The 16404-nt window shown below is 36.5% G+C and overlaps 1 protein-coding gene across 8 annotated transcripts in view; it reads right to left on the reverse strand.

The window, feature by feature from the left end:
* Nucleotides 1–9174: 9174 nt before the first annotated feature.
* Nucleotides 9175–16404, reverse strand: part of Zc3h13 (zinc finger CCCH-type containing 13) — a 59050-nt gene continuing 51820 nt past the window's right edge. For all 8 annotated transcript variants that reach the window (XM_090342117.1, XM_090342123.1, XM_090342122.1 and 5 more), the window contains 3 exons: nt 15547–15747; nt 11660–11823; nt 9175–10032 (listed from right to left, as the gene is read on the reverse strand). In XM_090342117.1, the coding sequence (XP_090198243.1) occupies nt 9862–10032; nt 11660–11823; nt 15547–15747 (536 nt within the window). In that variant the 3' untranslated portion in view covers nt 9175–9861. The remainder of the gene's footprint in view (nt 10033–11659; nt 11824–15546; nt 15748–16404) is intronic.

Consider the following 16404-nt stretch of genomic DNA (forward strand, 5'->3'; position numbering starts at 1 on the left):
TTTATATACTGTGGAAGAACAATCTCCAGGACCCCCCCCACACACCCCAAAACCCCAAAAACTTCTGCTGCACTCTTTTCATTCTTGGCATGACAACAGGCCAAGCCGAACATGACAGGAGTCTATCCCATGCACAAGCTTGGATGCTACCTTGAGCTGTGGGTGACATGTCTGCTCATCCTCATGCAAACCTGGGAAAGCCATTTTGAGATTATTCTTGTTCTGAATTATAAAAACGTCTCCTCAGGGAACATCCAGTAGAGTGCTTTGATTGGCAAATTAGATAAATGGCACAGAATCACAGGAGGGAGATAGAATCTAACAAACACATTTCATGTGGCTGTCCAGTCACTTGTCTTGCTAACAGGAAACCTTCATTAGTTAATGGGCCTGTGCAAAGAGCTGATAAGGCTAGTTAAGTATTGATCATTTGATCAGCATTAATTAAAGAATTCAAAGACTAGGCCAATTGTGATGCCTTTTCTGAGAATTAAAAATAGTAAAGAAAAAATGTGCTATAAAAGCAAGGATAAACAGTGAGATTTGCCATTTTTTCCAATATGAAACTAGATGGCCTTTAGAATTACTTTCATTCATAAAAGCATTTTACTTAATTAATTTGTGCCAGTACTGGGGCTTGATCTCAGGGCCTGGGTGTTGTCCCTTAGTTTTTTCACTCAAGGCTAACAGTCTTCCAGTTGAAGCACAGCTCTGTTACTGGCTTTTTGCTGGTCAATTAAAGAGTGTCACAAGCTTTCCTACCCATGGCTGGCTTTGAATCATGGATCCTCAGATCTCAGCCTCCTCTTACCTAGAAAAGGGATGAGCCACTGGAATTTTATATAAAATTATTAAAGCATGAGCCACGAGTGAGTTTTATTTTTCTATGGCTCCTAGAAGTTCAACTTTATTTTTTATCTCTACAGAAGCGGTATTATTTTGCAAAACATCCATCATTACAGATGCCTTGACTTGGAAGGCTAGGTTCTTCTTACACATCATCTAATCCAAGTTTCATGATAATCTTGTGTGATATGAGGAAACACTATACTTTTACAGTTGAGAAATAAAGTAGTGTAGCTAGCAGAGCTCTATTCCAGAAGGGCAAGGAGAGAGCTCCAGTTCCACAAACTCCCCAAACCATGCGCTCACCAGAGACACACCACCAAGTCTCTTAAAGGCAAGAACCCAAGACTAAAGCAAACTTTGAACATTTTTTTTTTACACCAGAAAGCGCAGGGTAATAAAATTAAAGCAGTAGAAGAGTAGAAACATGAGCGAGGACTCATATCAGGCAAACTGATCCTCAAGGACAAGTGCCACAGATACTTGTTAGGATATTAGAATTTAGAAACACTGTTCCCATGAGCCCTTCCTGAGAAATCAACTTAGAACAAGCTTTGAACAAAATGACTGGTAAGGTATAATCATAAGAGTGAGCACATTAAACAAATACATATATACATATTTAACATTTATATATATACACCTAAGCATTTACTATATTGAAATATATGAATATATATGCATTAAAATATACTGAATTTATTAAATATATAGGTATATACTGAATGGTGGAAGTATAGGAGAGTATCGTGATAATTATATTCTCTTATAATGGATAGACAGGCCAACCACTGAAATGTGGGAGAAAATGGTAGAAAGTAGAAAAGCTGATTTATGGATTTAGTACTATTTAAAATACTACCACTTCTAGACAGGAATATAGTAGAAAGAAAAAAAATTACTTCCATCTTTCAGATGGCTGTAAGCAGGGAGTTGAGAGATAGGATTTAAAAAGGGGGGAGTGAGACTAAAGGTGTAAGTGATCACATAAATATTTGGGACCTAAACAAACTTTCTAGGTGCAAAAAAACAACAGAGAGAACACAGAAAACCAGAGGAAATGAGATAGGATATATCAATCTAATAAATAAAAGTAGATGGGCTTAACTTACCTAGAAAAGCAAACAGAGCTTCAGACTGAATAATAAAGATATTCAAGAATGTCTTATAAAAGAGACCAGTGATGTTAAAAATTCAAAGGATGTTTAATCAGTCTAATAGGTAGTAGCCATGTAGCGCTCAGATGAGCAGAAATGAGGCAAAGTAGTGACAGTGGCATTGGGAAACAGGATTTTTTCTTTTTTTTTTTTTTTTTTTTGCCAGTCCTGGGCTTGAGCTCAGGGCTTGAGCACTGTTCTTGGACTTTCTCAAGGCTAGCATTCTACCACTTGAGCCTCAGCACCACTTCCGGCTTTTTGCTGTGTATGTGAGGTACCAAGGATCGAACCCAGGTCTTTGTGCATGCTAGGCAAGCACTCTACCACTAGGCCAAACTCCCAGCCCCCGGGAAACAGGATTTTTAATGATGCTAATACAAGACAGAAAGAATGAAATAAAAACCTTGCTCTGAATTGAATGAAATGCCCCTGTACCAACATGAACTTCATAAGCATGTTATTATCCCAAAGGAATGTATCCACTTCTTTTTCTCTACTGAAAGTCCAAGAAGCAAGAACCTGTTCTATAAATATGATCCCCTTGGGGCCGGGAGTTTGGCCTAGTGGTAGAGTGCTTGCCTAGCATGCACGAAGACCCGGGTTCGATTCCTCGGTACCACATACATAGAAAAAAGCTGGAAGTGGTGTTGAGGCTCAAGTGGTAAAGCTCTAGCCTTGAGAAAGTCCAAGGACAGTGCTCAGGCCCTGAGCTCAAGCCCAGGACTGGAAAAAAAAAAAATATATATATATATATGATCCCCTTGCAGTAGGCAAGGAGCTGAGTGAAAGACCTAACATTTCCCCTGGAGGTTCCATCACTGGTTAGCCTTCGCTGGTGATAATGGTATTACAGCAGGATGCTCCTTCAAAGCACATCATGCACAGGGTGATAGGATCCAAGCTACAAAAGTAGGTAGCTTATTGTCTTAGTGTTTATCCATAAAGCCCTTGGCATTTGGGATTTTTATTCAAATAAAAGTATAAATTCAGTCTCCCTGTGGGTAAGACAAGGCTGAAATCTCTGGCAAAATTATTTTTACATATTTTCTACTTACAGCTTTCAGTGTTTCCATCTGTTTCCAAAGGAGTAAGTCTAAAACCAGCACATCAACCATGTATGTCAATATGTATGCCCTTAGATTTCACAGAATTCATTATTTAAACTTGTGTTTAATGTGTTTTATGAATCTATTGCTAGAGTCATTAAAATCAGTTATTACTTATTCTCAGCAGGTTCATTTCAATTTTCAGTATTAAAACTGTTCCCATGATTAAAATATCAAAAAGGCTTACTCAACATTATGCATCAACAGCAGGAATCAAAAATGTTTTTCATAATGGCAGTAACTTTCAATTTAAATATACAAAACACATTCAAGACCAAGGAAATGATGCCTCCTACTATTCTATGTGGCACAACGACAGAACATTTATTTTCCCACAAAGTAAAATAAAGAGGAAAGAAAGACATTTCCACACAGATGATTTTTGAGAGTGAACAAGAAAAGCAAACATGTGAGAATGGCCAGCAATTGTCAAGTTGAGACAATGTGCACGAGCACACTGGGGACAGACCAGACCCCATTTGTCAAACAACTATACATCCACTATTCACTTGTATGAAATCATGAAATCTTCCTGGGTCTGTGGGGATCCCAAGCCAACAACTTTAGTGTTTCTATAAATGTTTGGTCCAATTTCCAGGAGAATGGAAATAGCAAAATGGTCCTAGGAAACATTGTACAGATAAACTAGCTATCATTTATCCGCAGGAGTGATTGACTAATTGAGGCTTCTCCGTGCAGCCCACAGGATAGCAGTGTGGAATAAAGGGAAATCTCCTTTTTCCATCTCCATCTCCCCCTCCCCTTCTTATTCAACATGATCTGAGACTGTAATCTTACAGTTTGGATGGATTTTTTATTTTTCCAGTCCTGGGGCTTGAACTCAGGGCCTGGGCACTGTCCTTGGACAATTTTTGCCCAAGGCCAGCAGTCTGCCACTTGAGGCACAGCGCCACTTCTAGTCCTTTCTGTGTATGTGGTTCTGGGCAATCAAGCCCAGGGCCTCATGCATGCTAGATGAGCATGTTACCACTAGGTCACTTCCTGGCCCCTAGGTGGATTTTTTTATTTTTATTTATTTATTATTTTTTTTTTTTTGCAAGTCCTGGGGCTTGAACTCAGGGCCTAAACACTGTCCTTGGGCTGTTTCAAGGCTAGAGCTCTACCACTTGAGCCACAGCACCATTTCCAGCTTTTTTCTATGTATGTGGTACTGAGGAATGGAACCTGGGTCTTTGTGCATGGTAGGCAAGCACTCTATCACTAGGCCAAACTCCCAGCCCATGGGTGGAATTTTTAAACTAATAGGTTCTTAATTGGACAGCAATACTACAAGCATGTGATATTTTCCATCCTTGCCAAACATTAAGTGTTGTAAGTTTAATTTATGCCATAGGAGTCTTGATCCAAAATAAAGCCAGCAATCTATTTAAAGATTTGTAAAGTAATTGGCAAACAGCTGCTGGAGAAATGGTAATAGAATTTCACATATAGCCACTAAAAACATCCTTAAGTTATTTTGCAATTATCTTTTAGCTTTTTTAAACTTTAAAATAAAATAAATAATACTTTTTTTTTGCCAGTCCTGAGGCTTGAACTCAGAGCCTGGGCTCTGTCCCTGAGCCTCTCTGTGCTCAAAGGTAGCTACAGCACCACTTTCAGCTTCTTCTGAGTAGTTTATTGGTGACGAGTCCTAGGGACTTTTTTCCTTCCTGTGATGGCTTTGAACTGCGATCATCAGACTTCAGCCTCCTGAGAAGCTAGGATTACAGATGTGAGCCACTGATGCTTGGCCGATGACTAATTTTAGCAAGAAACCTACCCCCTTTGCACTCTAGGGAATTCACATTCTCTGTTAACAATGAAATTCAATATTGAACCCATTTAGCATCCACATTAGCACAAAGATTAAGTAGGTAATATTCTCTTTAATCCTGCTCATCCGTGGTAGAAAGCAGATTTGCTAGGTAGCTTCCTTCGGTGGAATCTGTGGTGGTGAAGGTTTCAAGCAGCTGGTTAACCACAGGAACACTTGTGACAAAGCTTATTGCTGCCTCCAATTGCCCTTGATGATTCATGACAGCTGAAATGAATTTGTAAGTACCGCACTGAAGACAGCAATACAAAAAAAGAACTAGCTTCTATCCATGGGTGCCCAAGAGAGAAGGAACAAAGATAAAAATCAAGATGATTGAAGTCACAGAAGGAAAAATCGCACTAGTTTTAATTTTAAAATAACTCATTATTGTGAAGAAATAATCTAAATGCAATAGTAAGTTATGTCTAGAAAGTCAAGTAGAAAGTTACTTACCAAACTTTTTTTTTTTCATGGGTGGGGAAGGCAGTCCTGGGGCTTGAACTCAGGGCCTAGGCACTGTTCCCAAGCTTTCTCAAGGCTAGCACTTTACCACTTGAGCCACAGTACCACTTCTGGCTTTTTTTCTGTGTATGTGGTATTGAGGAACTGAATCCAGGGATTCCTGCATTTTCCCTTAGGGCTTTTTTTTTTTTTCATGTCTAGAAAGTCATGTAAAAAGTTGTTTGTTTTGTTTTGTTTGTTTTGGGTCTTTTGTCAATTGTGGGGCTAGAACTCCGGGCCTGGGCACTGTTCCTGAGTAATTTTAGTTCAAAGCTAATGCTCTACCACTTTGAGCTACAGCACCACTTCCAGTTTTCTGTTGGTTAGTTGGAGTTAAGTCTCACAGCTTTTCCTATCCCAGCTGGCTTCAAACTGTGATCCTCAGATTGCAGCCTCCTGAGTAGCTAGGATTATATGAATAAACCTGGCACAAAAACTTTAACATTTTCAAGAGTCAAATGGAACGATTAACAAAACTAATGAAGAATGAAAATTTATTATCTAAAGATTTTGGAAAAGGAAAAATAAGGCAAATCCATGTTCAAATTCAAATACAGTAGTTTAAACGAGGTAGATTATTTCTGTCAGGAAATCAACAAAAGGAAATACTTTCTAGAATGGGAGGGGTTCCTATACTTTTTATTAAAAAGGACACACAAACAGACACAGAAAAAGTACAGCTAAGTATCCCAATGCATATACAAGTAGGTAAATAGGTAAATACACACAGACTTACAGTTTATTTTCTATGCTAAAGCTTGAATCCAGGCCCTTATTCGTGCTAAGCAAGTACTCTATCTCCAGCCCCATGCACCTCTTAAAATTGCAAGCTATGGTTCAATTAGCATCAATTTAATCTGATATTTAAAAGCATCATTAACAACTGTTCCTGTACTTAGTCTTTACCTAAAATTGTAAGGAATAGGTTGGGTGCTGGTGACTCACGTCTGTAGTCCTAGCTACTCAGGAGGCTGAGATCTGATTGCAGTTTGGTGAAGCCAGTCTGGCAAGAGAGTCCAATCGACTCTTATCTCCAATGTCAGAAAAAGTTGGAAGTGGAACTGTAGCTCAAGTGGTAGAACGCTATCCTGAACCAAAAAGCAGTTCAGGGATAGTGTCCAGGCCCTGAATTCAAGCCCCAGGACCAGCAAACAAACAAAGAAAGCACTGTAAGGAACAAAGTAGGATATTCTGCTGATGCCACAAACCTTCCGAGTTGACAAGGAAACCCCCCAAAATCCTAATAAAGTCCTGAAGCAGAGAGAAGATAACCTGTATTCATTGGACAGAGTAAAGAGAAGTTACAGATCAGATTTCCCAACATATTAAATTATTACTTAGGTTTGCTTATAAATTTCTGTAAATAAACATTTGTTATTAGCAGTATTCTACTAAATGATGAGGGCTGCAAAAATAACACCAGTTGACTGAGTTACCTAAATATGTGTCAACACTCATTTATTTTGGATCGCAGAAACACTTCTGCTCCTTCTCTATTTACAGCTTCAATCCAGTTTTACAATTACAGCAAACAGACCAACTTATGAGACAAAAGATCTCTAAGTATATTAACAAATACTTTATAGGCAATTTTCAGAAATACAGATTTGATGGGGACTTTATGGTTTAAGAGTTTTAATTGAAAAACTCAGTCAAAAGATCTTCAATATTGGGTAATACTGAGGCTTAAAACCAAAGCAGTGAAGTTGGGTGCTGGTAGCTTACAACTAAGTATTTGGCTACTGGGATTAAAAGGCCAGCACAGACAGAAAGTGAATCTTTCTCAGTGGGAACCTGGGCATGATGGTGAAGGGGTTAAATTTATGAATTTTTGGAATTTATCTGTTCCCCATTAGCCTCAGTGTCTCACTTTCAGTAAAAAGCCAAAGAACATGTTTCCCTTACTCACTTGCCACACTAACAGCTTTGTTACTGACAACTTTGTGGTTTCCCTTGTGCTAAATTGCTGTGTTAACAATACTCATGTTACAAAACAGGCTTCCAGAACAATATTTTTGTAATCAATTTGTAACTTTTGTTTCTTAATAGATGTAAACTCCTGTGTGCTCAGCTTTTTTGCACCTCTCCCTTCAAGGAAAGGTATTTGTTCCTCTTTTCCCCTAGTCCCTTTTCTTCCCCTTCTAAAACTCTGTCTCAGTACTCTCCACATCACCCACTCATAACATCCTCCTTGCCCTTTCCAGGAATATCAGCCTGATCTAAACTCTAATCAGGGCTTAGCCTTGGGAATTATCCTGCGTAGCCTACGTTGTCTCCTCTCCAGCTTTCAATGGTGCTGGAGACAGGCCTCCCAGCAACAGCAGGAAGCCTACTACAGGTGAATCTCATCCAGGTAGGCAGACTCCATCTAAAAAAGTAATCAGAAAAAAATCACAGACTGGAGATATGGATTTGGGATAAGAGTGCCTAACTAAGCAGTAAGCTCCAAGATGCAGGGTTCAAGCTCCAGTATCACCTAAAAAATAAAAATAAAAAAAGGAGAGAATCCAATATATAGCCTACAAGATTACGAAGAGTGAGATAAGAAGTGGGTGGGGGGTGGATAGGTGAGAATGCTGAAAGGGGTGCCGTTGACCAAGATATTCTGTATTTATAAACTGCTTTCTTAAATGGCAACTCCTTTGTAAAACTAAATAAAAAATTAAGCCCTCTTTCAATTTTTAAAAAAGTGGGACATTAACTGGGACTAATATTTCCCCTGGGAACATGAAGCTCTGAAACTTAGACCAAGTGAACAATGATAGTGCTAAAAATTTACAACATAACAACCAAACATACAATTAAAAATGCAACACACTTAACTACCAGGTATAAATAATTTGGAAAAATTCTCCTAAGTCAGTGGACAAGTGGAACCATTATGGGAAGTATAGGTCCTAAGACTCTGATTTATAGTTAATGTTTTTCGAACTTTCCATCTTTATGCTACAGTGAACAGTATTCTCTATAATCAGAAGTGGCTTCTTAAAGGGCATTCATTTTCCAAGACCATTATTTTCTTTCTTTCTTTTTTTTATTCAAAACATTTAGGAAAGGAAAAGGAGAACAGGAAAATTTAATTACTTTTTTTCTTCTGCTTGCAATTTTCTTATGCATGCTTTCAAAGTCACTAGAAAATAAGATTATTTTTGTTGCTGGATATCATGTACAAATTAGCTGTATAATAAATGTTTCTTGAAATGAACAGAAACTTTATACCAGTGTCATTATGTAACCTTTAAAAGAGGAAAATTTAAAAAATTAAAGATTGGTAACATAGGCTTACAGTTTTAAGGAAAACCTGTGAAAGGCCATGATCAAATTACTACTCTTTACTACTATTATTACTATTTGGCCTACAAGTTCTACAGCTTGTAGTCAATTTCAAATCCTCCTGAAGAGTCTACTTCATGAGTTAAACATTAAACATGTACCAAGAACAAAGAAAATATTTTGCAACTTTTAAAAAGAACATTACATCGTAGAAGATGGAGGCAGTTGTATATAACTAAAGGTGATATAGCAGTGAAAAACATAAAGGAAGGATTTTAGTACAACAGGTTTGCTAAGTCTTGGTTTGCTTCAGGAATCACTGAGGTGTACTTCCAAGTATCTCTTAACTCCTATCACACTGTCCCATCAGCTATCCAGTAAGAATACAGCAGGAAAATAGCTTAAGTATGGAACTGCAGTGCTGATAATACATGTTTTAGAATATTAGGACTATGGTTAATAAAAGTAAAGTAAATCAAGAACAAGAAAAAGGGAGGTACATTTATTAAAAATAAAAATAATACATAGTCTCTGATGAACAACCAGAAAAAACCCATTCAGAATCCAAAGATATCCAATATACACTGTAAGAATGTACACACATTTTTAAAAAAAGATCAAAGATCCCTGTTTTTAGAACTTTTAAAAGGAGAAACAATCTGGCTTTCTCCTGCTGGGGATTTGCCTAAAACACACTATGCTAGACGAACATTCCCTTTCAAATGTTCCATACAATATGGTGCTGTACAATGTGTGCAGTTACTTTGATGAACACCTTGCTTCTGAATACAATCAGTGTCTGTATGGATGATCCAGAATATAAATCAGTGGTTCCATTTCATAAAAAATATTCACAGGCTGGAAGAGCAATGACAACCCATTTCCAAAATCTTCAGTTTTCACGAAAAGTACAGACTAAAGTACTAAATTTAGATGCTTTCACATTATTTTGCATGAGTATCAGTTGCTGTATAAAAATCATTGTAAAATCTTAGGTTGGTCAAAACTATTGTCTCTACAGATCAAAGTTCTTCACCCTTAGCATGGCTGGTAAGACTTTTCTGCCTTTGTCACTAATAATCTCTTTCAAAACAAAGAACTCTGAAAAAAAATGCACTGCGCAAGGAAGACAATACCACAAATGTCACACTGAACTTCAGTCTTAAGACACACACAGCTCCTGTGGGATACTGGACTGTGCTAATTTATTATCTTCAGTCTTCTCTTGTCCTGGGACATGACAAGTAGTCTTCCGCTTAAACAGTCGAAGACTCAACCGTAGTAATTCATTGTCTACCACTGGAGCATTTGTATAAGCTTGCTTTACTGTACCCTATTTGGAGAAAACAAAAATAAGCAAGAAATGATATATGATTAGTTGACAGTGGATAAAACAAAGTTATAAAAAACCCCTCTAATTACAACTTGATGAGAATTCTTTTAATTCTCAGATAAATTGATAAATATCCAATTTTATTTTGTGCTTTCTGTGTTGACTTTAATCTACCAATATGGTGGGTTACTTCAAGTAATTTTAGTATACTGAGATACTTTTTCATCCTTGTATTTGGTTATATATTTATATATTGTCATATATTTAGACATTGGCTTTTTATATATTGCTAGATTTGACATTTTAATGTTTTTAAGGATTATTATTGTCCTTCATGAGATATGATGATCTATAATGTTTTTGTGTGATATGTTTATATAATGCTAGACTCATGGAAACATTCCTGCCTCTTCAATTATTATGTAGAACTGGTGTTATTTCTACTGTCAGTGTTTGGTAATTTTGCTAATGGAACCACCGTAGCACTGAAGAGTTCAATTTAAAAGTAGGGGCTAGGTGGTACATGAAGCCTGTAAGTTCAGCTACTCAGGAGGCTAAGATCTGAGGATAGCAGTTCAAAGCCAGAAAACTGGATGTGGAGCTATGGCTTAAAGTGGAGATCTTACAATGTCTTTCAAATTATTTTTTTACTGACTCAGTGCCTGAGTTAGTGTTCTTCCACTTTAAGTAACAGCACCAATTCCAGTTTTCTAGTGTTTAATTGAGTTTGATAGAGTCTCACAGGACTTCCCTGCTGAGGTTGGTTTCAAATTGTGACCCTCAAATCTAAGCCTCCTTAGTAGCTAGGATTATATGTATTAGCCATTGGCATCTGGCATCTTTCTTATTTTTAAAAATCAACTTTCTGATAGGGAACAGGGGAAAACAAGATGAGGGGTAGGGGAGGGGGGAAGGGAAATGGGGACCACGACATGTGAAAGGGTATCAATGTGTGGGAATTAAGGTTCCATTTATCTGGCAAATACCATGTAACCCTTCTATTAATTACAATAAAAAATATATAAAAAAAGTCACAACAGGAACCAGAAAAAAAAATAAACTTTCTGTTATACTATCCATGCTTATCAAACTCCAAAAAACTGTTTTCTAACTTTAATGGCCAAAGATGTTTTCAATTTCCCAAAAGGCATTTTTCCAAGCTATACTAATTTCTATTTCTCTTTACTTGTCAATTCCCTATATTCTTCAGTAGCTGTTTATTTATATTCACTTATTTACCTCTCTTCCACCTTGGTGCAAAAATCACTATTCCTATAACCATCCTTACCTTTCTATGAGAAATTCATTTTTCTTGATCTTCAACGTAGATAAATTTCCAATGTTTGCTTATCTAAAGCTTTTTCATAAGTGCAAAAGCTTCCATAGTAGGAATATTTAAAACTTTTTGCATGAAATAATTGTCATCCAAAATATCCACCCATCAATACTGAAGTGAAATAAATATTATAAACCTTAATATAATTCTTTACATGTGTAAAAGACTAGAAGCCAAATTCATAAAAGTGAGTTGGATTGTAACTTCACCTTTTTAAGCACCCAAATGAAAAAAAAAATTTTATCATTTGTGTTCTGCACTTTGTGTCTTTCCCCAAAGAAGCAGTAGTACCTTCTCATTCTTAACAAGCTGCTTCCGGATTGCAGAATCCCGCCTGAAGCACAGGGCTTTACAACAGGGTCCAAGATTGCTGAGAAGACTTGCCCTTTCTTCTTTTCGTAGTAATGCTGCCATGTTGAGAGCCCCCAGTTCATGTTCAAAAAGATTCTCTGCATCTTTCAATACAAAAAAACATATATTAAGTTTTCCTAAAATGACTCAACTGAACATTCCATGATTTACTGAAGTTAGAAATATTGGTGATAATTATTTTATATCAAAGGTGACATTCTCTGTGAAAGGCTGCCAACATGTAGTATTGTTAGCTTTAAATAAATATTCTGATGGCAATTTTAGTCTTAAGATATAAGAAAAGAAGATTTCGGAGGCAGACTGTAGACACTGGCTACGGAAAATAAAAACTTTACAAAGAATTACTGAAATTAAGTATGTTTTTCACCATCAATTACTACTTCAAGTTCTGAATTTCAGAACTTTATTATATAGAAAACATGAAATTCCATATATATGTGCATGTATATATGTATATATACAGATGTAATAAAACTCAAGACAGTTCCCTCTAAAAAAAATCACTTAGGATGGAAAAGTGATTAGTTGTTAGACAATCTCTAAGAGAGAAAACATTTACAAGATTACAAAAACAGAAGAACTGAGGAAAGATTTGATTAAAAGAAGTAAGCTTGGGCCAGGAGTTTGGCCTAGTGGTAGAGTGTTTGCCTAGCATACACAAAGACCCAAGTTCAATTCCTCGGTACCACATACATAGAAAAAAGCTGGAAAGTGGTGCTGAGGCTGAAGTGCTAGAGCTCTAACCTTGAGAAAGTCCAAAGACAGTGTTCAGGCCCTGAGCTCAAGCCCAGGACTGGCAAAAAAAAAAAAAAGTAAGCTAGGTTAAAAAAAAAAAAGACAAAAAAAGAAGTATAAGTAACAGAACAAATAAGAGTTGGCACTGGCACAAAGAAATAAAGGCCTCATATATACACTGAAATAAAACAGATTACTATTAGACTCCACAAAGAAAATCAGTAAAGAGCATCTATCTAAAAAACACAAACACATTTGATTAAGAGGAAACAAAACTATGTTACATAATTTATTTGGATTTTTCTGGACTATAAAGCATGCTTAATGAGATTACATAATTAACAAGAAACTAGTTACATTCAATTTATCTAGTCAGTAGGTAGATAACAAGTGTAAGTAAATATAAACCACAGCTCCAAAGTAGTCCCAAACTTGGCAGCGTACTGTAATCATCTGAGACACTTTTAAAAATGCACTCAACCTACAAAATGAGACTCATCATGGCTGGAATGGATCACTTTAAAAAAGGCAGCTCTGGGCCAGGAGTTTGGTCTAGTGGTGGAGTGCTTGTCTAGCATGCACAAAAACCCAGCTTTGATTCCTCAGCACCACATGCAGAGAAAAAGCTGGAAATGGTGCCGTGGTTCAAGTGGTAGAGCTCTAGCATTGAGAAAGCCCAAGGACCTTGCTCAGGTCTTGAGTTCAAGCCCTGGGATTGGCAGAAAAAAAAAGGTAGCTCTTCAGGTGATTTACCAATGTTTGAAAGCACCAGTGACACCAACATTAAGTATACAAATAACTGAAAATACAAATATGTACAGATAGTATAAAAGAATTGTACTGAACACATGGCCCTTGAAAATTGCTATAAAATTTTTCTTTTTATTGGCATCCTGACTTTCTGTATGTACAGCAGCACAATACAAAATGCTTCTTTTTAGGAAGTATTCCTGAGAGCACATGTCTAAGTTTTCATTCTTTTCATGGTTTTGAGTTGACCAGCGACAAATTATTCAAAAGACAAACTAATTATATACTTAAGATTAAATAAAACAAAGGATATACTATAATCGGAGAAGTTCAGCTCAAAAGAATATAATGATAGTAAAATGGAAAAAAAAAACTAGAGAAGCAATTAAAACTTGACTCTTTATATGGTTTCATTTTAAGCTTAGTTTTTTTTAAATTAAAAAAATTACATATCGTATTATAGTATACTGTCAACAATGTTGGGCCACCAGAAGAGATCAATGGAATACAAACAGCAGTTATCAATCACTTCACAAACATTTACTGAATATCATGTGCCATGTACTGATGTAGACAATGGCATAATTTGTATGAACAGGTAATTAGACACTGTATATGGAAACAAAACTAAGTCCTATTCTGGATGAATCATATTTAGCATCATTTATCAGCTCTCTAGTAATTTCCACAGCAGCCTCAAAAAGTAAAGGTTTGAGTGTCAAGCAACAATCAAACCCTTCTTTTACTCAGGTTGTCTCATGTCTTAAGACTTAAGTCATCAGTAAGCAAGAGTCAAATTTTATTTCACAGTTAACAAAATTCTACTAGACTAATTTGAAATAACATTAGCAAAAGTCACAGAACCAAGTAAATTTAGTTACATAACACCGTTAGGGTTATTCCCTCGATTTACAGATAAAATTGAGGTTCACGAGAGTTACTTTCTTAGTGCTACCAAAACAATCAAAGTAGAAAGAGTCTTTTGCCACTATTCTGGTTACTAAATGTTCAAAACCATTTGACTTATATATCTCGTGTATACTGTTTATTGGCTATACTAAATTTTTGCTGTTTATGTTGACAGGTGAAAGGATATGGATTCACTCAATTTTATAATCATAAAAATCTATTTCTGTTTCCACTCTGTAGAGCAGGATGGCTTTCAGCTGACTGTCCTCCTAAATTCACCCAGGGATTACTGCAGGTGCCACCATGCCTGAACAAACCTCATTTTTTTTTTTAACTATAAACTTTTTCACTTTCAGGGACATGACATAGAATTAATGTAGCCTTTACCTTTTACCCTCCTTTCCTTGTTAATAAAAGTATTGGAGATGACAGTTAAACAACAAAAATCAAATGATGAAGACACAGAAGATGAAAAGTCAATGTGATAAAGCATGTTCAGACTCAACAGTAGCAGTAAATATTTGCTGTGCTGTTCTCAGTGTTCAAGTGGGTCACTGGTCATGCTATTCCTTACAAATCATCTCAGGAAGCTGGTGGGCTAAACACTCAACCGCAGATGATGGCAGGATCATGTGCAGAGATCAGATAATAGCTAGTATGGTGTGCCTGCTGGAACCCTGAACATTTGGACCTATGGACAAAGCTGAAGTAGTTTGTTAAAGGCTCAACCTACATAACTACATTTGGAAAGAATTCTCTACTTCCACATAAAAAGGCTGCCAAGGTATCTAATTTTCTTAAGTTCTGCTTTATTTAGCTCTGAGCAAATCATTGTATACTTTAACATTGGAATTTGTGTTAAACAGAATCTTTTCTTTAAAAAAAATTTTTTTTGGTACTATAGCTGAGCTCAGAGCCTTCTGTACATACAAAGCACATGATATATTATGAAGAACAATACCTGTACTCAGCCCCCAAAGTAACTGCAACCAGGTGCTGGTGGCTCATACCTATAATCCTAGCTACTCAGGAGGCTGAGATCTGAGGATCTCAGTTCAAAGCCAGTCTAGGCAGCAAAGTCTGTGAGACTCCTATCTCCTTTTAATCATAGAAAAAAAGCCGGAAGTGGCACTATAGCTCAAATGGTAGATGCTGCCTTTCAGCAAAAGGAGCCAAGGGATAGCACCTAGGCCCACAGTTCAAGCCCCAGGACCAGCAAAAAAAGAGCAGGAATTGCAATATAGAAAGTACATGTTTGCAACTTGTCTGTGCAATTAGATCTTTCTCAAGACAAACCTAAGAAATTCTGATCATGTGGATGAACTTCATATAGTATAACAATTGAACAGAAATCTTTTTCAGCAACATTTTAATAGATCTAGCAGGTATAATATAAAGTAAAATGGAATTACCTTTAGGTTTCTCTAGAAGTCTCTGACATGTTTCTTTGACTTTAGTAAACAGCTCAGAACCTGCCAACTTTTTAGAAATCCCAACTCTCAGCATAACAGCTCCAGGTGTGAATTTTAAGAGTGCAGCCCCAGGCTCTCGTGGATCTTTTGGATGCTTTGGCATAAGACCAGACCAATCGACATCTATCACATCTAAGGGATCTGTCAAAAGTGAAATAGGTTTATATTCTGCATCAAAAAACAGTAGTCTCTGCTATGGACATGATATTGGAAATATAAACATAACTATATAGATATAAAAACCTATGACTCTATAGACATAATGTTTTATTTCATAAATTAATATGTATCTATGATATACAAACCCTTAGCCTAATTTTGATTATGTTCTAAAAACTAAGTGCCAGTGATTGTAAATAGAGATTCCCTTCTTGAACACTTGTTTGTTAAACATGTCATTTGAAATATGATGTAAAAATCAGTGTTAAAAATTATTTAATAAAAAAGAAAAAGGAAAAAAACCCCAAACAGTAGTCTCATCTATAAACAAATATAAGGGATGTCAGTCACATCCATGGATTTGACCAGCCAACAGGTTAAAAATAAAAGAAGTTTGTACTAAACATTAGTATATTTTTTTCTTGTCATTTTCCACTAAATTATATGATCTGACAACTCTGTCCACAGTATATATGTCGTAATGGGGATGACAAGTAAGTGAAGTATTCTGGAGGTTGTGCATATATTACATTCTGACAGTAAGTCACTTTAGAGAAAGTACTTGATCACTTACATACAGACTTCGATATCTGTGAGAATCCTGGAGCCAAACTCTCATGATTTTATTACCCAGGGTGT

Source organism: Megascapheus bottae, chromosome 11, assembly GCF_031878675.1.
Source record: "Megascapheus bottae isolate mThoBot1 chromosome 11, mThoBot2.hap1, whole genome shotgun sequence".
Lineage (NCBI taxonomy): Eukaryota > Metazoa > Chordata > Mammalia > Rodentia > Geomyidae > Megascapheus > Megascapheus bottae.